The sequence below is a fragment of the Sciurus vulgaris genome, assembly GCF_902686455.1.
Source record: "Sciurus vulgaris genome assembly, chromosome: 7".
NCBI classification, from domain to species: Eukaryota; Metazoa; Chordata; class Mammalia; order Rodentia; family Sciuridae; genus Sciurus; species Sciurus vulgaris.
In genome coordinates this window covers 140,189,463-140,214,580 of record NC_136467.1, presented here as the reverse complement: position 1 = coordinate 140,214,580, position 25,118 = coordinate 140,189,463, and the positions used below count along the sequence as shown (strand labels likewise).

General features: G+C 37.1%; 1 protein-coding gene across 1 annotated transcript in view; it reads left to right on the top strand.

Annotated features, from left to right (window-relative positions):
* BLOC1S5 (biogenesis of lysosomal organelles complex 1 subunit 5) overlaps positions 1–19,377 on the top strand; it is a 34,331-nt gene extending 14,954 nt beyond the window's left edge. The window contains exons 3-5 of the mRNA XM_079147538.1: positions 720–849; positions 10,041–10,099; positions 17,852–19,377. Coding sequence (XP_079003664.1) covers positions 720–849; positions 10,041–10,099; positions 17,852–18,031 — 369 coding nt within the window. The 3' untranslated portion in view covers positions 18,032–19,377. The remainder of the gene's footprint in view (positions 1–719; positions 850–10,040; positions 10,100–17,851) is intronic.
* Positions 19,378–25,118: the final 5,741 nt, after the last annotated feature.

The window sequence follows — 25,118 nt, the reverse complement described above, 5'->3', positions numbered from 1 at the left end:
TATTCTTCCTGGGCAGCTTGCCTGAATCTGGGAGTCCAGGATTTCTACTGGGACTGGTCCCCAGTCTAGCATATACCAGAATCCTATGCCCCTGGAAGGAAGGCGTTCAGTGTTAACCACATTCTCTGTACAGACGGTGTAGGCACAGTGAGCTGTTTTTATAATTTGCAGAACGTTATACTAGTGTAGGGTACTGTTTACTGTTCAGGATTCCAGTCCTCAGCTCAGACCAGCCTCGCAAGCAGGCCTTTCTAAGGTCAGCAGACTCAGGCCTGTTCCGTCTGGGGAGGTATCTATCATTACTTTTACCACCCTTTTTAATTTTGAGGGTAAAAAAGAAATGGTAAAAAACATAGTGCATATTATATAATAGAGGCAATATGATAGATGAAACAACAAAATGAAATTTAAAGTGGAATCAGAAGTGTCTAATTTCTAGTGAAAGGTGTGGTACTCTAAGCCTCTTGTTCTTTTAGTATTTCTCTTGCCCATTTTCAAACATTGCTATAAAAATATTACTCATGTGGCAACTTTTGGAGATTTTCATAATTAAAAAAATTCCGCCAGGTTGTGACCTCATTTATTGACAAATAATTAGAAGGCTGTAAATTTCAGTAGTAAGTAATAAGATAACAACCAGAACCTGGGTGGAAAGCTCAGAAAATAATTTCTAAGATGTGAGACACAATAAGAACTAGTTATTAACTTCCTTTTAATAGGAAAAACGTGGTCTTCGAGAAATGCGAGTTCTTGAAAATTTGAAGAATATGATCCATGAAACAAATGAACATACTCTTCCCAAATGCAGAGAAACGATGCAGGACAACTTGAAAGAAGTTCTCCAGAGATGTAAGCTTTTGATCTTGATTTCAAATTAATGCTGTTCCAGAATGTATTTTCTTGAATATTATGGTGGGAAGGGAAAAGAAGGAACTCCTAATCAGGACATATTAAAGTCCTCATCTGATGACCAACGCCTTGATGTGTAGCCTTGACGTTAGGAGCGTTCATCTTCAAGCAGGATGTGTGCATTGGTGGTACACGAGGCAGTCCTTGTAGTATGCAAGAAAATCAAAACATTTTTACCTTTTAAAAAGAAAGTTACCTATAAGAAGATGTGTGATGACCTGAAATTAGAATATGAAGCAGAGATTTTTTTCCAAACAGACTACTAGAGGTTTTAGGGCTTTTTTTGGTGTGTTTTTTTGTTTTTTGTTTTTCAAAAATGATCCATTCATAAATGTTTATATTTTATCACTTCTCTTCATTAAGTGAAATATTCTAATGTAGAGTGATAGTTGATCAATACAATATTTATTAGTATTTTTAATATTAAGCCATAACATGAGAGAAACTTTTTTAGTAACTGATTTTAAAATTAGCAGTATATCAGAAATTTAAGCCTTCTCAGATTTATATTGAGGACATTTGAGATATGATATACTGGCAAATATATTGAAGTACAATATGGAAAAGTATCTTCGATGGCTGCGGGGACAAGACAGACCTGTAATAGAGTGGTCTGTGAAGGAGATCAGCAAAGACCTTGGTAAATAGTGGAGGTGAATATCTTTGTGTGGAAATAAGTCCAGGTTAATGGTCTTGTGTACTCTTAGGCTAAAAGAAGTTTGGAAAGATAAATACCCCAAGATCACATTTGGTTTGAGTGGAATAGCAAGAAGTCCAAAATTGACCCTAGGCTTTTCTAAATTATTTCAAACATGAACATGTTTGTACAGAACCCTGACCCCAACAAACATTCCAGTATTATGCTAAAAGGAAAATTCATTGTTATTAATTAGAGGGTGTATGAATGCATTTGGTATGTGCCTATAACTCTTCTTTTCCACACTTTGAGTATATAAAAGTAAATTGGGTGAAACTCAGTAGAAAACTATGAACAGAGCTATTTTGACTGGTTGCCTTCTTGGGCTAAAACTCTGAGTAAGGACAGCCTCTTGAAAGTAAATTCTTACCAGTGAAATAGAAAACTGTTAACTGGCAATTTGTGATCTGGACTGAAAATGTGTTTTCTTGAATGGATGAGTTAAAACACAAAATGTGAAGTTAATGGGGTTCTAACATCTGTGAAATGCTTCGGTCTTGTTGGCATTAAAACCAGGCAGTGGCTTTTGGAGCTGTCTTTCCGCTAACAGCAGGAATAGCTTCTTCAGTAGGACTCCAACATAAGAATGGTTCTTGTGCCTATTATGCTGACTGTCAACAGTTATAATGAAGAAAATTATCTGCCTTTAAAGCTGATGTAGTTTTAAAAATTAGTCTGAACTTGACTGTCATTCCTAGCAAGTTTCATTTTTAAAAACTTGACATTTTAAATTATATGTTAGCTTATTTATTTTCACTACTGATCGATCAGGGAGTTTTGCAGAATCATGCTTACATATTGAATATGAAGTATATTACAAGACTAGTGACAAGTTGAGTTTTGTTTGGGGCTTATTAGTAGAGTGGCTATGTTTGTATCTTCCTGTACACGTTTGAGAACTCAGGGGGTTCAGTCAGTTGTGCCCCCAGAACCCTGCAGATGGACCACACTCCACTGGCCTGGCACTGTACGCAGGAAGCCCCCTGCTCCACAGCCCGGGAGTGTCCCAGGGGAGAGCTAGTGCAGGTTCTTAGCTTGGCATTTTTTCTGCTTTGGGCTGCACAGCCACCCAGTTTACAGAGTGTTCTGGGGTTGGGTGAGCAGAGGTTTTAGAGCCTAAACTCACCATGGTTCCATAAAAACCACAAAAAGTAAATGATTCTACCATAGATGAACCCAAGAAAGCAACCCATAAGATAACTTGTCATCAAAATTCAGACTTTCCATTGCTGTCATTCTGAATACACCAGTGGTGTCTGGGTTCCACTTACTGATTAGCCAGTAGGCTTATAAAGTTCACCAAGTTTGAGGTCAGAAGATCTTGCTTCGAGATCAAGGGTGCTTGATTTTAGAGAATGAGGAGGACAAAAATCTTCTAGGTTGTTCCTCAGATAGCCTAACATGGCCATAGTTAGAGAGTATTCTCTCCCCCTTCTCCTTCTCTTTAAGTGCAGTGATTTTTCCTGTTTTTAAAGGCTATTTTTAAGTGATAAGAACATAAAGAGGAAATAATTTTTTTCTTCTCTCTTTCTCTCTCTCCCTCTCTCTCCCCCTCGCCCCCCCCACTTTTTTTTTTGTGCTGAGGGTTAAACCCAGAGCATATGTAAGCATATGATCTGCCCTGAGTTACATGCCCAACTAAGAACTTTTTAAAAGAAGGAAAGAAACAAAAGCAAAACAGAAAACCATAAATCACATTAAAAAATTTCCTAAAAATAACTGTGCTTTTTAACTTTGGTGCAGATCATTTTCCATATACCTGTACATTTACCCAGATAGTAGGATGGATGAAGGAGTGATCGCTGGATGAGTAGCTAGGGAAGGATTGAGAGGAAAAAATGAAGAAAAGACATTTGGCAAGAATGGGATTGTATGATTTTTACGCTGAAGTATTTTTAATTTGTTACACTTGACAACAAAAATTTAAATAAAACAGAAGGCAGTACCTTAAAACAAGTGTTTTTTACTGTAAAAGATTGTAGTTACTAATCATTCTAAGGAGAATTATTATAAAAAACATTTAGAAGGTGCAGTGGTCCTGTTCTTGCTTCTGTTTCTTCTTATTGTTTCCATTGTTGGCAGATGATTGCATGCCTCCCCAGGGAGAGAGGGTTAGGGCTGGTGTACCTCTCCTCTCCCTTCTCTCCCCCACCCTCTTACTACTAAGTTTCCCTTTTCCGATTTATTGTATCTGTAATGATATTATAGTTCTCAGTTTGTTTTCTTAACTCTGCAGCCTCACTTTTCATTTCATTCTGTGTTTTATCATCGAATTTGATCTCTTTCATTAAACTCATATTGTTGATTTGTATGGAAAAGGACCTATGAGGAATTTTATTAGGTTTTCTTTCAGAATGAATGCTTTGTCTTATCTGTCTCTCACATATTATGTTTCTTTCTCCCCTCTCTCATCTATTTTTCAACAAATTATAGTACATTGGAATTCTAAGAGTTTGGGCAACTTGTTTTCTCTTTCTTACTTTGACTTTTGGGAGATGTGTTGGTTAAAGTCAGATTTGGATTTTCAATTCTTTACTAAAATCTGTGTTCCTATTCTTGGCCACCACTATTCAGTGTTTATAGTATATACTCATAATTTCTCTTTTTCTGCTAAGTGATGAGTTTTTGACCTTTTTTAACTTTTTATGCAGAGTATTTAGGGGAACTAAGATTTTACTTCACTCTGCCATTTTTACCTAGAAGTCTTTTAGAATTCACTCTGATTCAAAATGCTAATTCTTATAACATTTTACTAGTTAGAATTGTCACCTATTTTTTTATATAACTACCATAACCCAGTAAAATAAATATTCATCATCTTCCCCACTTCATAGTTGAAGAAACTGAAATTTGTAGTGATTTAACACTGCTGGTTCTCCCAGGATATTTGGAGGAACTCTTGTGCAAAGCGAATTCTGCTGACTCCAGAGCTGAAGTTCAGCTTCAGGCCGTCACGTTCTGTCCAGCTGAGAAAAGTCCTCCTTTCCTCTGGGACATGCTCTCTGGATTCCCTCCTGACCCAGCTTCCCCCTTAGTCGGCCTTGTAGTTCCACTTAGAGCTTTGACTCCAACGTTGGGGTACCCCTTCTGCCGTCCTGCCAACACTTCCTCAGTACCTCACACAGAAATGGAATCACAGCTTTTGGTGTCGTCTGCATGCCCCATTTCTGTTTTCAGCCTAGGCCATCCCCCTGAATTCCAGACGTCCGTATCCAGCTGCCTGATCTACGAAACACCTCAGTATAGCATATCTAGAACGAAACTTCAAATGATTTTGGTTCAACTTTGAGACTATAACTAAAATCTGATCATCCTTACTACTTCACCAACTGCTCCCACTCTGGTTTAAGCCACTCTTCTCCCTTATGTGGATTATTCTAGTAGCTTCATAACTGATCTCTTTACTTCTTTTTCCTCCCAATAGTCCATCCTTCACATAGGAGCCTGAATGACTCCTTTATATAACTCAGTTCTGTCTTTACTGACTTCAGAATCTCTTCATCTTGTATATATTAAAAGCCCAAATCCTCACAATGATCTGGAAGTTACTATATTATGTCCCTCATTCTGACTTTTTGTTGTTGTTGTTCTAATTAGTTACACAGGACAGTAGAATGCATTTTGATGTATCACACATAAATGGAGTATAAACTTCTCATACTTGTAGTTATACATGATGTCGAATCACACCTGTTGTGTAATCATATATGTACATAGGATAATAATGTCTGATTCATTATACTATCATTCCTACCCCCTTAGCTGTTCCTGTCCCTTCATTCCCTTCTGCCTAATCCAAAGTACCTCTGTTTTTCCCTAGTTCCCCTCTTATTGTGAAATAGCATGCACGTATCAGAGAAACCATTCGGCCTTGTTTTTTTGGGATTGGCTTATTTCGCTTAGCATGATATTCTCCAGCTCCATCCATTTATCATCAAATGCCATAATTTCATTCTTCTTTAAGGCTGAGTAATATTCCATTGTGTATATATATACAGATAGATATATATATACACATATATATACATATATATATACATATCACATTTTCTTTATCCATTATCCATTTATTAGTTGAAAGGCATCTAGGAGATTCCATAGATTAGATATTGTGAATTGAGCTGCTATAAACCTGGATGTGACTGTGTCACTGTAGTATACTGATTTTAAGTTCTTTGGGTATAAACCAGTGAGTGAGATAGCTGGGTCAAATGGTGGTTCCATTGCAAGTTTTCTGAGGAATCTCCATACTGCTTTCCATAATGGTTGCACCAATTTGTAGTCTCACCAGCAATGTGTGAGTGTACCTTTTCCCCCACATCCTCGCTAACATTTATTGTTGCTTGTGTTCTTGATGACTGCCATTCTGATTGGAGTGAGATGAAATCTTGAGAGGAGTTTTGCAGTTCTCTAATTGCTAGAGATGTGAACATTTTTTCGTGTATTTGTTGATTGATTGTATTTCTTCTTCTGTGAAGTGCCTGTTCAGTTCCTTAGCCCATTTACTGATTGGTTATTTGTTTTTTTCTGTCCTACCGTTTCCTTTTTCCCTCACTTCATGCCAGCCACTGCCTCCTTCATCTTCTCTAATGTGCCAAGCACACTCCCACCCCAGCGCCTTTGCACTCACTGCTCCCTTGGGACTCTTCTCTCAGATGCTGTGCACTCTCATTTCCTGTAGGTCTCTGCCCAGTGGCAGTGTGAGAACTTTCTTGGCCACCCTTTCACTTGGCATTCCCTGGCTTCTCTGCCATGCTCTGTTTTGTCCATGTCCTCCTCCACCAGGTGACATGCTGATTATTCACCTGCATATTGCCTATCTCCCCTACTAAAATGCAAGTTCCTGAGCTCAGGGACACTTTGTTCACTGCAGTATCACCTAGGACAGTGCCTGGCACTTTGTAGCTACTCAGCAATGATTTTGTTCATTGAGATAAATGAGTGAGCATTTAGCCAACGTCTGCTCCTAGCACCAAACCAAAATCATTGTCATGAGAGTATCTCTCCTTTACGCGGTAAGAATCAGGACATTGCTAGCTGTGTGTGTGGCACAATGACTCTGTCAAGGCGCTGACTTGAAAAATGTTTTGGTTAAGAGAAAAGCACCTGATAAATTCCTGACCTTTTTTTTTTTCTTTAGGTCAGTATAGCCTCCTAAAACACTGAGACAGCAGGGGGAGTTTCTTTGTACTGAATTAGCTAGAACCAGTAAGTGATAGGAAGTAAGAGGAAAGTTCCCAGAAATGGACCTTTTCCTTTTGAAGTCAGTAATTGTGAAGGAAGACGATGTTTGGTGGAGTGAGGTGATTCTCTTAGATTTTATAAAAGCAAATTTCAAAATTCAGAAAATAAACTTTTTCTGTTGTGTGACTGAGTTAAAGTGTATTATTTCATAGGGGCTGAAATTTCTTAAAATGTATGTTCTGTCCAGACATAAAGACAATTCTGTTGAGAAACCAAGTATGCCTTTGTCAGATGTGTCATAACCAAAGGATGTAACAAATGACAAAGTAAGTGGTACAGTCTTGTAACTCTGAGATCACTCAGAATGATCTGAACATGGCAGACCAACCAAAGACAGCAATTCAGAATTTTAAGTTATATTCACAGAGCCAGGAAGGGAAGAAAAAAAACAGGAAATGATAGAACCACTGCCTGGGAAAGATGATGTCATCTAAATATGCTGCAGAAAGGAGGCAGATCTAATCAACTCCTATTTTCTTTTGTCTTCATCTTTTCTTTTAGGAAAAAACAATGATTGGGAACCTAACATTCAGTCCCTAAATATTATCTTTGATAATTACAAAATTAACAGTTGCTGATAAAAACATAACTTTTTGAAAACAAAATCCTCCTCTTTTACCATATTCCCAGAGGGAAAAGCCTAACATTTTCTAAAGAGAAATCGGAACTCGTGACCTAGTTGGGCCTAGCCTGGGGTGGGGTAGGAAGGCATGATTGTGAAATGATTAGGTCAACCGCCAGTTTAAGCAAGTGCAAGAGAAGTGGTAGAATACACGTGTATCTGATGAAGGAATCTCAAATAAGGGAGAATCTTCATAGAGAAAAACTAATCTAGGAGGGCTTTGTGAAGACAGTGACCTTGAACTGAGCTTTTGAAACAAAACATTTTAAAAAGAGGAAAGAAATAAGGAAAGCACTTTCAAGAAGGATAGGGCAGTAAATAGAATAATAGCGGTAACATTTTACAACTAATAGATGTGTGAAAAGAGCTATTTTGGGTGGTTTTTATTAGTAGTATTTGAATTATTGTGAGAATAATGTCTGCTGTTATCTCATGTAACAGTCATGTCAGTCCTAAAGTCCTAGTTGCTGTGCTCATTTTACATGCATATGTTAAAATGTATAGCCAGTATTCTATCAGAGAGTCATTCTGCTTCTCAGTAACAGAAATGCTCCCGGGCCTCCAGTAACAGATGCTTAATAGAGGATTTCAGCTCCTCTTCCACCTCCAAAAACAACCCCTTGATGCTCACACACTGGCTCCCTGAGGCCACTGCTTTCCTGCATCTTTTGCCCTTGCATATATCACAGTCCTTCCCCTGCACTATCTTTCTTATCTTCCAGCAACCGAATTCTTATTTACCAATCAAGGTCAGGCTTGAATGTCACCCTCTTCTTGATAAATTATTTCTCTGACAAATCATACAAATTTCTCTGCAACTTGATCACAGTTTTTACTATCCTACATTGTATTAGTTTCTTGACTGCTTGCTGTGTATGTAAAGAACTATTGTAAGTGGTTTGTATTGGTCATATTTAAGTTTTTTTAATGAATATCGTGTAATTATTGTGTCAGTTCTGAAGTTCTTTTATTGATTGTCATGCTCATTTTATAAGTGAGGAAGTAAGGTCTAAAAGAGTAGGAGCAGCACAGGAACAGTGCCTGGCACATGATAAATGCTCAGTAAATCTTTGATGAATGAATGAGTGAATGAATGAGAAAACATCCAGGGTTCGTCCCACAACTGAGCACTCAAGCTGAGACTGGGCTGACCACTGACTCAGCCTGCATACCAGATGACTTCATTTGGATCAAGTAAGAACACTTGTGAGCAGAAATAAAATAGATCAGTAAATGAATAAATTTGAGTGACTGCAGAATTGAAACTGGTTTCATTGATGAAATAATAAGAGGAATAGGGTGTCAAGCCAAGTCGTAAGAGTCAGAAAGATCTGATTTGAAATGCTGTTTCCTGCCCTAATTAGTTGTATGACCTCTTCAAGTGACAACTTCACCTCTCTGTGCCTCAAATGTGTCATTCATAAAATGGGATGGTCACTTTTCTAAGAAAAAAGTGCGATTAAGTGGAGTAAAGCATGTGAATTTCTTAGTGTAGGTCTTGGCACATAGTAAATGCTCAAATAACTATAGTAATGAATCCATGAGTATCCTGTATCTGAAATGCTTGGGACTAGAATTGTTTTGAATTTTGGCTTTTTCTTTTTTGATCTGAGAGTATTTGCACATATGAAATGAGATCTCTTGGGAGTAGGACCTAAGTCTAAAGAGGAAATTCACTTATAATTCATATACACCTTATATACATAGCCTGAGGTAATTTTATACAGTATTTTTAGTGTGCCTGCATTTTGCCTGAGACCCTTTGCAAGAAGTCTAGTGTAGAATATTCCACTTGTGTCATCATGTCAGTACTCGGAAGGGTTTTGTTTTGTTTTGTTTTTAGTACCAGGGATTGAACTCAAAGTCACTTAACCACTGAGCCTTATCCCCAGCCCTTTTTATTTACTTATTTATTTTAATTTTGAGGCAGGATATCACTAAATTGTTAGGGCCTCAGTCTCCCTAGCTGCTGGGATTACAGGCGTGTGTGCCACTAGGCCTGGCTAGTGCTCAGAATTTTGGAGCCTTCTGGATTTTCAGTTTAGGCACACTCATCCTGTGCCAGCAGTTTAGGTTCTTAAGAAATGGAAATGACTTAATAGAAATGATCTGGAGAGGGTTAAACTTGTGCTGGCCACTAGGATGCATTAGAAGACAGAAGAGCTGGGGTGAGAAGAAAAGTAGAAAGTTGTGGAAGCCAGCGAGAGGTGAAGTGCTGCCTGCAAGAGAGCAGTGGTGTGGGTGAGGAAGGGGTGGAGTGAATGCGTTAGAGAGATGTGAAGCCATGATTCCTCAGAATGCTGCCATCAGAGAATTCTGAGGTGGTTCTTGACAACTTATCATTGAGTCAGTATTTCCTATGCCCTTTGGCTTGCATCTGAAAGCTCAAAAATGATGATTGTACAACATCTCAAATATATTGGCGAGACTTGTTTTCCCTTCTAGCCACCCACCAACCACCAAAATGATCAGTTTCTTGCATAGTTTCTTAAGATATAACAGAATCCAAGTAAGTCTTTCCTTGAATAAAGGCTCCTGGTTGTAAACCAATGTCTTGTTTTATTTCAGTGCAAACAGCTAATGACTCCGTCTGTAGACTGCAGCAGAGGGAACAGGAACGAAAAAAGGTAAAAGTAGATAATAAGCATGTAACTCCTGAATGTTTCTTTTCATTTTTTAATTTTTTTGCTACTGTTGATGGAATCCAGGGGCACCCTACCACTGAGCTATATACCCAACCTTTTTTATTTTTTTATTTTGAAACAGGGTCCTGCTAAATTGCTTCAGACCTCTCTAAATTGCTGAGGCTAGCTTCTTCCTTGCGATCCTCCTTCCCTGGCCTCCTGGGTCACTGTAATTACAGGTGCGCCCTACAGCACCCCTCTCTCTGGGTGTTCATTATCATATTATTGGCAGTTGCTTTTGATCAAAAAATTCTCCAAATTATTTTGCTTTATTCAGTGACCTAAGGAATTTAAAACTGGCTAGTTCATTGAAGATGGGTTGAGGAGATGTGGTCACATGGTCACACCATCAGTATTTTTATAATTCAGATTGCAGATCTCTTTTTTTTATCTTTTCAACGTTTTCATCTTTTCCCTGAAAGTAGTATTTGTCTCATGAAGGAGAGAGAAAAATGGAACTTTTACATGAAGCAAAAAATACCCACCAGATTGGAAATATAAATCTTTCCTTTGAGCCTTAAGCATAGACTATATTATGTATATTTCTTCTAGAAAAGGAAGCATTCATGCCTGCAGATGGGTTATTTAATGAATAGTCATAGGAGTGTGTGAATCACTTGCTGGGCAGTGCTTTGCTTATTTGAATTATATCTTAACTAAATTCAGATGTGGAAAAACAGCATAAGAATTTAAGTTTCTGTGATAATTTTGGTGTTTTCACTGGAACTTTTCATAAAGTTCTTTTGTAACTTGTTCATCACTCTAAATAAAGTTATGCCTTACAGATACATTAAGAGATGCTGAAAATACTAAGTCATTCTGAAAGCAATGCCTTTTTGCATGTGCATGTCATTACTAGCTTTGTCTCTTTGGAATATGTCGTTAATCCATAGTACAAAGTTTAGATCTGTCACTGTATTAGTATATAATGGAATGAACCTTTCCAGTTCTTTAATTTGTATACCCTATACTCAGTTTTAGATGTAAAGTTTAGAAATTAAACATTTCGATGATTTAAGTCTTACTGAAAAGACTCGACATTGAAGACAGATGGGAAGGCTGCCCAAGGGTAGTAGGGTCCCAGCAGGCAGGGTCAGGAAGCAGGGCCACTGCTGAGCACGTGGATGAAATAGCAAGTCGCAGAGCCATAGTCAGGACTGTCCACATTGGAGTATAGTGCCAGCATGGTGCCCAGAGAACTGTGCAGGCAGATGTGGGGCCTTGAGTGGGTCATGCCAGGCTGGAGAGCAGATGATTTTTTAATCCTCTACTTTGCTGGGTGCCACCAAGGATGAAAGCTTTTAATTTGTTAAGTTTAAGACAATTGCTACAGTCAAGGAGCTAAAAGTTGAGGTGCTCCAAACTCCTAACACTAATACAGTGTAGGATATTTAGAGCTGTGATCAAGTTGCCAAGAAATTTGTGCAGTTTTGCAAAAGGAAAAATGTATTAGGAAGATGGTGACATTCAAGCCTGACCTTGATTGGTAAATAAGAATTCGTTTGCAGGGGAAGGAATGTGATATATGCAAGGGCAAAAGATGCAGGAAAGCAGTGGTCTCAGGGAGCCGGTGTGTGAGCAGCAAAGGGGTTGTTTTTGGAGGTGAGAGGAGCCGAAATCCTCTATTAAGCATCTATAACTGGAGGGACTGGGAGCATTTCTGTTACTGGGAAGCAGAATGACTCTCTCATAGAATATTGGCTATACATTTTAACATGTACATTTCTCTTGATTTTCAAAATGAAAAAGCACTCTGTGCCTCATTTGCCTCTCTGACAGGCGCTTGTGTGACTTAAGCAGATGAGGGTGAGTTCACATTCACATGAGTCAGTCTTTCAGAGACACTGTCAAAGCAGTTATAATTCTGATAAACAAATTTTTGTTATTCTTGAGTAGGATGAACCCTTAAATTATAATTGGAATAGTTCCTCTTGTCATTTTGTGTTGTATTCACATTTAACATCTTAGCTTTACCTATATAGGAAGAAAAATGACCAGATTGCATAAAAAATATCTGGCTTTTTCTTTTGTGATGATTGGTTCTTTTTACTAGCTAGATGTATGCCCTTGGATGAGTCCCTGAGCTTCAAGCATGAAGGAGGCTGAGGAGTTCAAGATCAGCCTTGACATAGTGAGCCCTGTCTCAAAATAAAATAAAACAGAAAGGACTGGGGATGTATCTCAGTGGTAAAGTGTTCCTGAGCTCAGTCCTTAGTATAGAGGAGAGAAGGGAGGAAGAGAAGGAAAAGGAGGACCCCCCCCAAAAATGGCCTCAAGAAATAAGACTATGATGATAGTATTTCTTACTATCATTATATCTGAGAATGTTGTTATATTAATTTTTGTAAAATACTAAAAATTAATATTTTAGAATATACCACAAAGCAGAGTTTCACTGTTACTGTAGATTATGTGAAACCTGTATTAGTAAGGAACCACCCCGATGTTCTGCTCTCAAGATAGTAAAATTAACCAGCTTAAAGGTATTAAAGGGGTACATTTTCACAGACCAGCACAAAATGAAAAAATTTTACAGTCTTGGTGGGACAATGAACTTTTGTCTTAAAATTTCTTTTTTTTTTTTTTTTTTTTTTTTTGGTGTTTCTCTAATTAGTAGAATAATTTGAAGTATAGCACTTTAGGATTTTTTTTTAAACTGCCATATCTAGCTTTTTCTGAAACTGACTTTTCAGAGGGGTTAGACTGCATGTATAGCCCCCCTCCCCATGTATGTGTAGTCATAAAGCTTAATTTCTCCTATTACAAATATGTAGAAAGTAAAAATGACCTCGTCTTGCATTTTACAAGCTAATGTTAATTGTTGCCTTCGCTTATCCTGTTGGCAACATTTTGTATATTGGAAAGGCTTGCAAAACAAAGAAAGATGGAAGTAGTAATGGAATTAAATAGACTATTGCCATTAATCATTAATTCTTTTTTGCCAAGACAATTTGTGGAATTCTGTGGGAAGTAAATTGATAAACGTCATTCATCCAAATCACATTTCCCACAATTGATATCTAAAAGTACATTCAAAAGAACAATAAATGCACATTCCCTGGTTATTTAACATGTCTTGAGAACTGCCACTAATACAAAGGTTGCAGTTTGGGTGCTAACACTAAGTAATGAAGTGAAAATGCAGTTGGCTTGTAAAGTTCACTGGCTCTGAAAAACAGGCCATCAAGAGAAAGGTGGTTGACACTGTTAGTAAATTAAACCTAGGTTTGTGCACAGCATCCACTATTGAAGCCCCATCCAGCCATGCCGGAGACAGTGATGAAGTAAATGTGACTGTTTCAGTTTCATCTTGTCTACAGATATTTATTAGACTTAGTTATGCTTCTTCATAATTTTTTTCATGATGGAGGTGAGATCATAAAAGCCATATTCTTCATAGAGATTGAGAATACAAAGTAACCTATAATGCTATTCTCTTTAAAGTAATTTTTGTCACTTGTACTGATATTTCACACCAAAATTGTTTTTTCTGTGCCTGTGTAAGGTATGCGTAAAATTAACAGCATGTGTATTGCTGACATATGTTCCAAAAGACCTAAGAAACCTTAGTTGGATTATTCAGAATTGTCCTTTAGACTAGCATTTCTCACCTTCAATGCTGTTGACATTTTAGACCAGGTAGAAAAGTCTTCCTTATGGTTGCTGCCCTGTGCACCATGGGCTGTTTAACAGCATCCTTGTCTCTACCCACAAGCTGCTAGTAGCTCCTCCCTGACCTCTGTTACAATAACCGAAAATCTCTTGAGAAAGAAGCACCCCGCATTGAGGGGGTGCTCACTGATGTAGGTATAAAAATATATCTATTTTGTATTCCAGGGTTTACTTATTTAACTGGTTCTGGATATAGTTTAGCTTCAGGATTAGTTTCTATTTAAGTTTACCTTTTATGGGAGATAAATATAGATAGAGATATCTCAGTATATTATTACTATTTCTTTCTCTGTTGTGACTTAATTTGTATAGTTACTTAGTAGAAAGATGTAACTCCATTATGACTGATGACTTCTACTGCATGGTTGTAGCTCACTAATAAACTTCCTCTTCATTTTCGTTTAAAGTTAAAATTTTCTAAATATCCTCCAAAGAAAGCAAATGTATCCATTTAAGAATGCAACTGAATTAATCTGAAACTTTATTTCAATTTTCTTATTGTGGTAAAATATATATAGCATACAATTTTCCTTCCTAATCATTTTTTAAAGTGTACATTTCAGTGACTTTAAATCATTCACACCGTTGCGCAGCTGCAACATCACTACCATCTCTCCATAGAACTCTTTGATCTCGCAAAATGACACTCTACCCATTAAGCACGTTACCTCCACTCCCCTTTGCCTGCACTCCAAATCACTGTTCTACTTTCTGTCTCTGAATTTGGCTACTCTAGGTACCTCGTGTAAGTGCATCATATACAGTATTCGGAGTTTTTGTGATGTTTATTTCTTTAGTATTATGTCCTCAAGGCTCATCTTGTGTTTGTAGCACGTGACAGACTTAAGTTCCATTTTAAGTCTGAAGAGCTCTTCCATTAGATGTGTACAACACATTTTGTGCAGCTGTCCATCTGTCTGGGTGCTTGGGTTGCCTCCACCTTTGGGCTGTTACGAATAATACTGCTGTGAGCATGGGTGTGCACATATCTGTTCACATCCCCATTCTCTATTCGTTTAGGTATGTACCCCAAAGTGGAATTACTGGATCAAGTGTGATTCTATATTTAATGTTTTGAAGAGCCTCCGTAGTATTACATAGCTAGGTTTACCACACAGCCCAAGTTTTTATCTTCCTTAAGCACAGAGCTTTTAGGACTTTTTTAAACTGTTTTGGATGGAAATCTGTATTCTTCTGTGCTTTATGAATTTATTAATGTTACCCATTAGTTTTCTGTATTTAGTATTATTGAAAATAACATTTTACATCATGGAGAGACAGAGAGAGTTGTATTTCTATGCCAGATGCCCCTGACTGTGCTTTACGTTTTTCTGTCTGTCTTCTCCTTTGCCATAGGCTGATGACTGTCATTTCTTCACATCTCATTTATCAGCTCTTTTTCTTATTTGTGATTTTTAATATGGTGTAGTCCTGAAACCCATTTAACTAGTTAGAATTGTGTGTCACATAGACCAAATACGTTTAGAATCTTCTGAAAACAGCAGTTCTTGCCCATGACTTTGTAACGTCATTTTTTATTTTTTATTTATTTTTTTTTTCTTTTGATAAGCTCAGACTCTGCCACGTAGTTCTCAACTAAGTCTCATGGATGTTCTTCCCAGGTAGATGAGTTTTGCATATGTGAAAACTGCAGCGTTGTTGATAGGGGAACATACAATCAACCCCCCCCCCATTTTTTCTGCACTAGTTTTTGTGAAGAATGCATAGCGATCACTATTATTAAAGGTGGGAGACAAAGAAAGATCAAATGGACTGACCTCAGGAACATCAGGATAAGAAAGCAAGACTGGGTTTTCATTTGGATTGGGGAGTTGTCAGCTTTCAACTTGTCCCTTGAACTTTGAGGGAAAGAAGTGATATACCTGATGTGGACATGCTGTGTGGGTGTATATATCTTCAGTTATAACGTCTGTAACACACAGTGAAACACTGATCATTGGAGCCGAATCCTTGGCAGTGACTGTATCAAGGAGGAATGAATGAATTGAATATGAAAAATGGGAGGGGCAAACATTTTATTTGCATTACCTGTAATATTTAATTTATTATTAGAATCCATTGTTAAAATTACTGAAATTAAAGAACAAAACTTAACTGCCAGGGGATGAAAAGTGGAGTGATCTGCCTTATAGATGCATTGCCTTTGATTTCTGTAATGATATTTAACTTTTCTTAAGCACCTCAGGCACTGGGCTAGGAATGTGAGGTATATTACCTTCAGTCTTCATAAATATTACTTATGAACAAAGGAATATTTTTTCTCATTTTTAGGTTAAACTTTAACTTGCTTAGCATTGTCATACAACTGGCAGTGGGTGAGCTGGAACTTGAAGTGAGTTTTATTTGGTTCTGAAGCCTGCATTTTTCTCCACCGACCTGCACTGGATGAAAAGTGCTGCCAGATAGGAATGGGAGCTCAGGCTGTTGCCTTATCAACCAGATTTAAAGATCAGCTAAGCCAGTGACGTCTTTTCAAATAAAAAGAAGTAAAAAAAATAAAATAACACCTGAAGGTGCATATTTGGTATGTTCATCTATTAAAAATAAGGTTAAGCCAAGTATAGTGTCACAAGCCAATAATTCCAGCAGCAGCATAGGAGGTTGGGACCGGAGGATTGCAAGTTCAAGGCCAGTCTCAGCAACTCAGGCTGTCTCAAAATAAAAAAACAAAAAGGGCTGGGTATGTAACTCAGTGTTTAAGTGTCCCTGGGTTAAATCTCCAGAACTATAAATAAATAAGTAAATAAATAAGAAAGTAAGTCAAAGCAAGATAACCATTTTTGATGAAGTGAAGTTTTGTTTTTGTTTTTGTTTTTGTTTTTTATCTGACTGACTTTTCTTTGAGACTGTTAATAGTTTTGGCAAAAGTTCTACCAAAAAATTACTAAACTCTTCATGTGTTATCCATTTTTTTTGGAGTCGAAATTCATAAGGCCAAGAAGTTAAAAAGGAGTGTGCTGATGTTTGTTTACCTTTCCCTCAGCCTATTAACCCTTTCCCCAAACACTCTAGTACTTATCCAGATCCCAAGGGAAGAAAAGTTGACTAATAGACAAACTTCAGACTCTAGCATCTGAATCACCAGCCTTGTCTCCGAGCACACCAGGTACCCCTTTTTCATTAGAGCTCTAGAATTAATACACAGGAGTCCCTTGTGACTTCCGATGCACTGAGGCTTCTATGGTTTGCATCTGTCACAGTTTCCCTTGGTTTGTTTAAAAAAACATGGCATGAATCAAAACCTCTGATGACATGTATGTAGAATACTTGAAGAAAAGATCGAAATTTACTTTTCATACTATTTCTATTTAATTCTTTGTTGTGTGCGTTCAAAGATAGCAATTGAAGTTTTTCTCTCAGGTTAAAAAATCAAGCTTTTTTTTCCCAATGCTGTGGTATTCCCTTTGTGTTGTGGTGCTCCAAAGAAAATCCCTTTTATCTTTATAGAAATGTTACGGATCATCTCAAAAAGAATTTAGATATTTGACTTGTCCAATCTTAAATATTTGAGAAAACATTCATTTGCATGTTTTAGATGTTGATTTGCTTAAAGAACTAGAACTGAAGAGATTTCTCGTTCTCCTCCACTAATAATCTGATTCTTTCTAATGTACTCAAAATATATTATGTGAGACATTTTAATTTCTTATAATATTCTCTTAACATATGTTCTTTAAACTTGATAAGTATATGTAGTTTGGAACTTGAGAAGAAATAGAGGTATTAAAAATTACTTGGATTTTTGTCATTTAAGGATACTAGACACCTATGAATTTTCAAAAATGTGAGTATTCATGTTCATTTGTAATAAGAAAAGCATTCAGTTTTTCTAATATCTCCTCTACTTGGATGTTGAAATGATAATGGGATTTTTTTCATCATGATTTACAGTTGATTGCTACAATAACCAAATATCAAGAGATAAAGTTATGTTTGTCTCTTCTGCATATAGAAGTAACTGTCAGGGAGATCTTACGGGACTTTGATGCTTTCTTTTCTCAGGTGTATAATGACCACTTATTAGCTAGTGAGAAGCAGCGTCAACTCCAGTGGGAGGATTTCATGAAAGAACAACCCCGCCGTCAGGCTGAGGTGGATGAAGAGCACAGGAGAGCCATGGAGAGGCTTAAAGAGCAGTATGCTGAGATGGAGAAGGACCTAGCCAAATTTTCAACTTTTTAAGAACTTGAACTACAACATTGACAGACAAAGGAGAAGACATTGACTTCCCCCACAAAATGCTCCCACCCACATTTAGCCTCTGCTTCAAGCTTAGCAATACTTTCAGTGGCACTCTTAGGTCCAAAAGGAAACTTCAGCTCGAGCCTGATTGAATGTTCAGTAGAGGAAGAGTGCTACACCATTCCCGTTTTAAGTGCCTATATATGATCATTTGAATGGGGAAGAAGAGGAGGAAAATGGGACGAATTTACTCATTGTCAGATTTGACTTGTTTTCTGATCATTAGCTGAGAAGTAAGTACAGACTTCTTAGAAGGAACTCATTCTCACACAGGGTTGGTTAGTTTATCACCATGGCTGACAAGGCAGGTAGAATAGCTGCCTATCACAGCTTCCCTGGCTGTGAGAGATATAAGAATGCATACAGCGTCATTCCATGAGTGATATAAGCAAACAGCTGGCCTTGGAACAAAGATCACATTTAAGAGAGGTAATGATCAAAATATCGTCTCCACTATCACAAAGATGGCCACAGTGGTCCTGGCCCTGCCTGCTGGGAAAGATCACAGATTTTGCAGTGCAGAATAATGCCTGCATTTCCCTGGATGACAAGACGTGTGTGTTAAGCTTTGTGGCCTTCCAGCTCTTAATATTTTTATCTTTCGAAACATGCTTAGGAGGAAAAGCTTACCAAAAATATATTTTGGCTTTTAGCCTTTCCAAGAACCACAGTCTTGCCCATAGTATTTACCTCATTTTTGTGTCTGTTTTTCTGTGGGTAAGCTTTATAAGATAAATAACGTCTATACATGTTTCAGCTGTTTAATGAGTAATCAGCACAATCTGCCAAGGAGTCCCTCTGGAACCATATAAGCATTCTGGCTCTGAATGAATCAGAAGTGTTTGCCCACATGGCAAATGATCCGTGTTAAATGTAAATCCTTTTTAATGTTCACGTCTGTTCTCATAAGCAGGTGTATTAGGATGAAACTTGTACCAATTTTGTCATCACTGTGATCCTTAAAATTCTGCATTTAACAATCAGATTGAAGAACTAAGTTGATTCTGTTTGCCATAAACCAAGCAAAAGTAAATGCAATAAGTTCAAGAGATTTATGGCAAATGAATTTGAGGCATGGCTGGATCTTTCTAGTAGTTTTGATTGCTTTTTATTAAGGAAAGGTACAAGGAAGAAAATCTCTAACTCTCATGTTATCTCAGTGTTATGACTGCAGAAAATTGACAATGCTTGACTGTGTAAAATTATGGCTTACTGTTAAAGCTTCATTCTTGGCTGCATGTTGAAAATGTGATTAAAGTTAATAGAGGAGATGAAATAAGTATTTGAGATTTCTTTCAATAACACTGAACTTCTGCCAATTTTCTTTGTCTGCTACTGTAGGCTTGACAGGTTCATCAATCATCCTCTGGTACCTGGACTAAAAAGAGCACTTGCTGACACTAAGGCATGCTGGAATTCTCTTAATTCTCTTTTCAGTAGATGGGGAAAAAAAATACTTCCAAAAATATCCCACACATGAAAAGGGAGGGGAGACTTAAATGAAAATTCCCTTTGTATCATAGGCACTTTACGGAATGCCATTCATCGCCAACACACCATTGAACAGATGCCGTAGCCAAGAACTCGGGATTATATGTGTGAGTGGGAATGTGTTCTGCGGTCGCTCAACTGGCGCAGGAAACGTCTCTGATAGTTTTTGTTCATCTCACATGAATAATAAGTACTGTACCTTGTAAGTTTGTATATCTTACACAAGTACCTAAGAGGCTTCTAGACCAAATGAATTCATGGGCTTCTTGGCTTTAAACAGTAAGATACTCATCAGTTCTTCCTTTGTAATTTTGTTAGCTATCCAACCTGACTTCTAAAAGGGCTGGTTTGTTTACCCTCCTTTGGATATTTTTAGTGGTGAACACTTTTGCTTCTGTTTCCCAGTTTTCCAAACCACTTTTGTTACGTATTTATTTTATGTAAAAGTTAATTTTAATGATTTCATAATTTACATTTCTGCTGTGTTGAACAGAGGTCCTCTGAAGCTCACAGGATTATGATAAGATCAAATGAAGTAATGTTGTGTGATTTTTAAAGCCCTGTAGAATTATTTTGAGTTCTAAGTATTTTTTAATTTTTATTATGATTTCTGTTCTGACTAGAGGAGGCTTTTTCTCTTCATTTCCTAACATAGATTTTTAAATTCTGGTTTTATTTTTGATTCTTCTTTTAATGGAATTATAGTTAGAGCATAGGAACATAGAAGACTGATATGCTGAAATTTGTTGAAACTGCTTTATGACCTGGAATGTGCTCAACTTACATAAATATTTCTTGAAAAGTGTACATATTTTCCAGTTGTTGCTTGTCCATTAGACCAAGTTTGTTTTTTGTATTGCTCAAATGCTATATTTTACTGTTATTTTTTTCCTACTACTTGATCTCTCATATTCTAAAACATGTGAGAATTTTCTATCGGATTTACTAAATTCTCCCTTATAATTCTCTCCATTGTTTGTTTTTTGCGTTTTGAAGTTTTGTTATTAAGTACATACAAGTTTAGAGTTGTTTATCTTCCAAGTTTAGAATCGAATCTTAACATCATAGCATCTATTTCTGGTGATGCTTCATTTTGTATTGCCTTAAAATCTATAGAGTTTTAAAATATAAGTTAGTTTAGTATTTATGGGATTTTTATCCTTTGGTTGAACTTTTCTGTTAGGTTTTAAGTAGGTCTCTTCAAAACGAAATGGCTCTGTATCTTTCCCTCTCATTTTCCATTTTATTCTGCAACACTGAAGCCTGGGGAGAGAGTGTCTGGATTAGAATGCCCCTTACATACTTGTCAGTATGGTGGTCCCCTGACCAGTAGAATTTGAGCTGTTCCATGACTGATGGTGCCAGAGAGCACTGGAGAGCTTCAAGGTACTTTTCTGAGATAAACCCTGAGGTTCCTGAATAAGGTGCTCCACCATGGGCACACTTAGGTCTTCTTTATAGTGACCCTCAGAGGTAGCTGAGATTCCAGGTTACCTCACTGGGCCCTGTGGAAGTCACAGGGAATTTCACTAAAATATCAAGTCGTAGCTTCCTCACACCAAAACTCGTGATAAACTTAGTATTTTCCATCACTTCATTGAGTGAATACAGCTCTGCAGTCAAGCTACTTAAAAATGAAACTTTTCTTTTTGATTACTTTTTTAATTGGCGAGTTTAATCTATTTACATTCGTTCAAATTACCAATTTTAGAGATTTATTTATGTCATTTTATTTTGTGGTTTCTGTCCTGCCCTTTCTGTTTTTTCAAAGCCCTTGTTTTCTTGCCTTCTTTTAGATTGACTTTTGTTATGTTAACTTCTAATAGCTTAGACGTTAAACATTCAAATTTTATCTTTTAGTGCTTATCAGGGAATTTAACTTGCATATCTAACAAAATCTAAAGTTAGCATTTTTACTCTTATTAAACATCAGAGACATTGGAGCTGTCTGATATTCTCCCCTAAACTTCAAAATAAATGATCGTCTAGAATTTTATATCTGTCTTGGTTTAACTCCAAATATAATTATTTTGTAGAGTCAGTGTTTGTTTAGACTTACCTACAAGTTTACCATTTTTTTGTTCTCAAAAAAGCTAGCTGGGTGTATACTTCTAGGTTGACAGCTGTCTTCTCTCTGTTAGGTATTACTCCACTTCTTTCTTCCATTGTTCCATTGCTTCTCAAGTAACAGCATTCTGTGTGATCAATATTCTTGTAGCTACTCTGTCTTCTCTCCCACATCATGTTTAAAATTTTTGTCTTTGGTGTTCTCCAGACTTATGTCATTGTGTTACAATGTGTTTAGCTATTCGATTTCTTGTCATTATCCCAAATTCATGCTTGATTAGGGCCTTGTGTGAATTCTGGAAGATTCTTAGCTATTATCTCTTTGAATTTTTATCTCCCGTGTTCTGTTTTGTCCTTCAGGAAATCAAATTAGCCTCCTGTTTCACCTTCTCACTCTCTTCTCCAGATCTCTAAATCTTGGTTTCATATTTTTCTCTATTTCTTGAATTCTGGGTAATTTCTTTAGCTCTGTTGTCCAGTTCACTTTTGTCTTCTCTCTCCCTCTTCTCTCCACCCCCTTACCTATTTAACTTATCTTTTGCTATTTTTTTATAGTTACTGTGTTTTTTTCATTTTTACAAGTGTTGCTTTATACTTTTTCAAACTTTCCTTATTAAGGGTAGTTTCGTTAGTCCATTTTTTCTTATTCAAAAATTCTAAATCCTTACTTTGTGTTCTGTGTGTTAAATTGCAGTATTTGTGTGGGGTGTGTGCGTATGTGGGTGTGTGTCTGAAACTGTAGTTTGTTGCTGTGGCTGAAACAAGCCTTTGGTGATTAGTCTCTTAGTGTGACTGATGATTCTTGATTGTGAGTACATAGTCCTCTGAACCTTTACTGGTACCGCCAATGTGTTTCTCAGGACACTGCAAACCCTCGGCCACTTCAAAGTCAGTTTTCTCCTTGGGTGCCCTGCCTCTCCAGTTCCTGCCCCCGAGTGCTGTGTGTGAATTGAGCTCTAAACGCATGTGACTGTGACAAGGCTTTCCCAGGGGACTCTCTCGTGCCCCTTTGTATCTCTGCTTGAGTAAAGAAGCAGGGTGGGTGTAGCTGTTTTCTTCCCTCATCTGCAGAAGATGGTGCCCCTTTTGGTCTCCCGGTCCTGCTACTCACTCAGCTCAGCTCGTTATGGATTGAATTGTGGACTCCCCAGAATTCATTAGCTGAAGCGCCAATGCCATTGTGACAGTATTTGGACATAGGACCTTAAAGGAGGGTAATGAAGGTTAAATCAGGTGGTAGGTGGGACCCTAATCCTATGGACTGATGTCTTAGAAGAAAAGCAGAGATCACATGTTCTCCCTCTCTTTGCCCCTTTAATACCTGGGCTTTCTATGTGAACATTTCCATTTACTTTCTGAACTGTGTTCTGATATACAAGCATTTAGATGTATTGGGTTCTGGTTGCCACACAAATTAAAAGTGGAGAGTTTTATTGCTTGGAATTTAGCATACTGTCTGCCTTTTCCCAAAATTGTACCCTAGGGGCTCTTTTTTGCCATTTAGGGCTGTTAGTCTGTGTCTCAGGATGAAAAATACCAGAAAAGTATTTTAAACATAAATTCAGTCAAAATATTTGAAACTACCATTATAGAAAATATATTTTCTAGTAGTGTGCTCTTCATCTTTCAGTAAGGTTTTATAATTATTTCACTAATTTCAACTCTCATAAAATGTTAATGTTAATATTTTATGACTTGGTACAGCTCCCAGTTATTCAGTGAATGGGGAATAGAAATCAAATTACTTTCTGTCTGCTCTTCCTCATTCTGCTCATTTAAAAATTTTATTTATTTGTTATGGTACCAAGGATTGAACCCAAGGTTGCTTAACCACTGAGTTGCTTTTAGGGCCTGCTCTTGCTCTACCAACAATACATCATCAACCTAGATGAAACAGTACTTTTATGCCTTTTTTAAAATTTCATAAGTGATATCATGAAAATCCATAGTACAGATGGATCAAAACATTTTCCTTATAGTTACATAACTTTCTAAAAAGAAAGTTTCCTGTACTTCAAACATTGATAAGTCAATAAATGAAATCCTGTTTTTCTAAAATACTCTGAATTATTAAAGGTACTTACTGTTGTTTCATTATTCAGAGCCTGATGTGATAAAATGTGAAGTGGTGGATATGGTAATGAGCCTGATCTGGTCTTTCCACAGGGTAAATGTGAATTGAAATATTGCATTGAACACCATAAATATGTGCAATTATGGTTTGGCAATTTAAAGGAAAGATATAATAAGAATGGCTGGGTGAAAAAGCAGTTAAGTGCCACCCTGCAGAGACCAGTGAGTGACTCAAGGATTCTCAGAACCAACCACTCCCAGGTGAAGTAGCATGGGGCAGTGCTTACTGACAGCAAGAGAAGGGAGTGTGCAGGAGATCCAGGGTGGGGCAGCACCAAGGTCTCCCATGGCCAGCGGATCCACTCTGCAGCCCCATCAGTACTGAGGGGAATGAAGGTAGTGCCTTCTCAGTTCCCTGGAGTAATCGTTTTCCCCCTTAAATTTCAAAAGGAAAAGGTGGTAAGACCAGACAGGAATCAAAGTCACCCTACAGAGCACCATCTAAGAGTGTTAAGTTTGACCGTGGGAGAAGATTGTGTAAGTTGGCTAGAGAGGGCTTCAGTATGCTCCACATGAATCTGCCTCTTGATACTTACCAAGTTGCCCATTTACAGAAAAGATGCTATAAGTGTTAAGATTTAATATCATTCTTTTCTTAAAACAGAAGTGGTGACGAGCTTGAAAAGAAAATCTCAAGTTAATTCACTTTTGTAAAGTTTCATATCTTCAGAAACAACTAGCTTTTTTGAAAGTGTATTTATTTTTAAGAAAAGAATTCATAAAATTTCAGTAAGATCATTGTCACAAAGAAAAAAATGATCTGGTAAGTTGTATACTATACAAATTTGTTTTTAAGATTAATTACACATCAAATAATTTATTAAAATAGAAAACAATGTTTATTTTACTAAGAAAAAAATTTTACATGAAGGAATTTACCCTTCACTTGGAACCTAAAATTTGTAGCTGAATACTTACCAGCAGGTGTCACTATGATAACATTTTTTTTTCTCTCCTACTTTCTAAGCAATTTTGTGTAGATGGGCATATTACATTAATGGACAAAGATGTATAAAAATCCAAATTACATAACTGAGTGAAAATAACAAAATTTAGGAAACCACGCACAGTATCCCCAGATGGTTAGAAGTGCTTTTGATAATTGTATTTTTTCCTGACTTTCTTCATGTTTCAAACATATAGATTCCTTTGTTATGTAATTAATGTGATGGGTTTATTAGGAATAACAACAGTTTAAAAGCACAAGTAATTTTTTGGACTTTATATGGAAGTACAGAATAGTACACAAATCACAAGGTTACAGTTTGGATAACCAAAACCGAATCAAGAAATATTTCCAATAATGTTTTTATATGGAATCTGAAAACAACTCCCT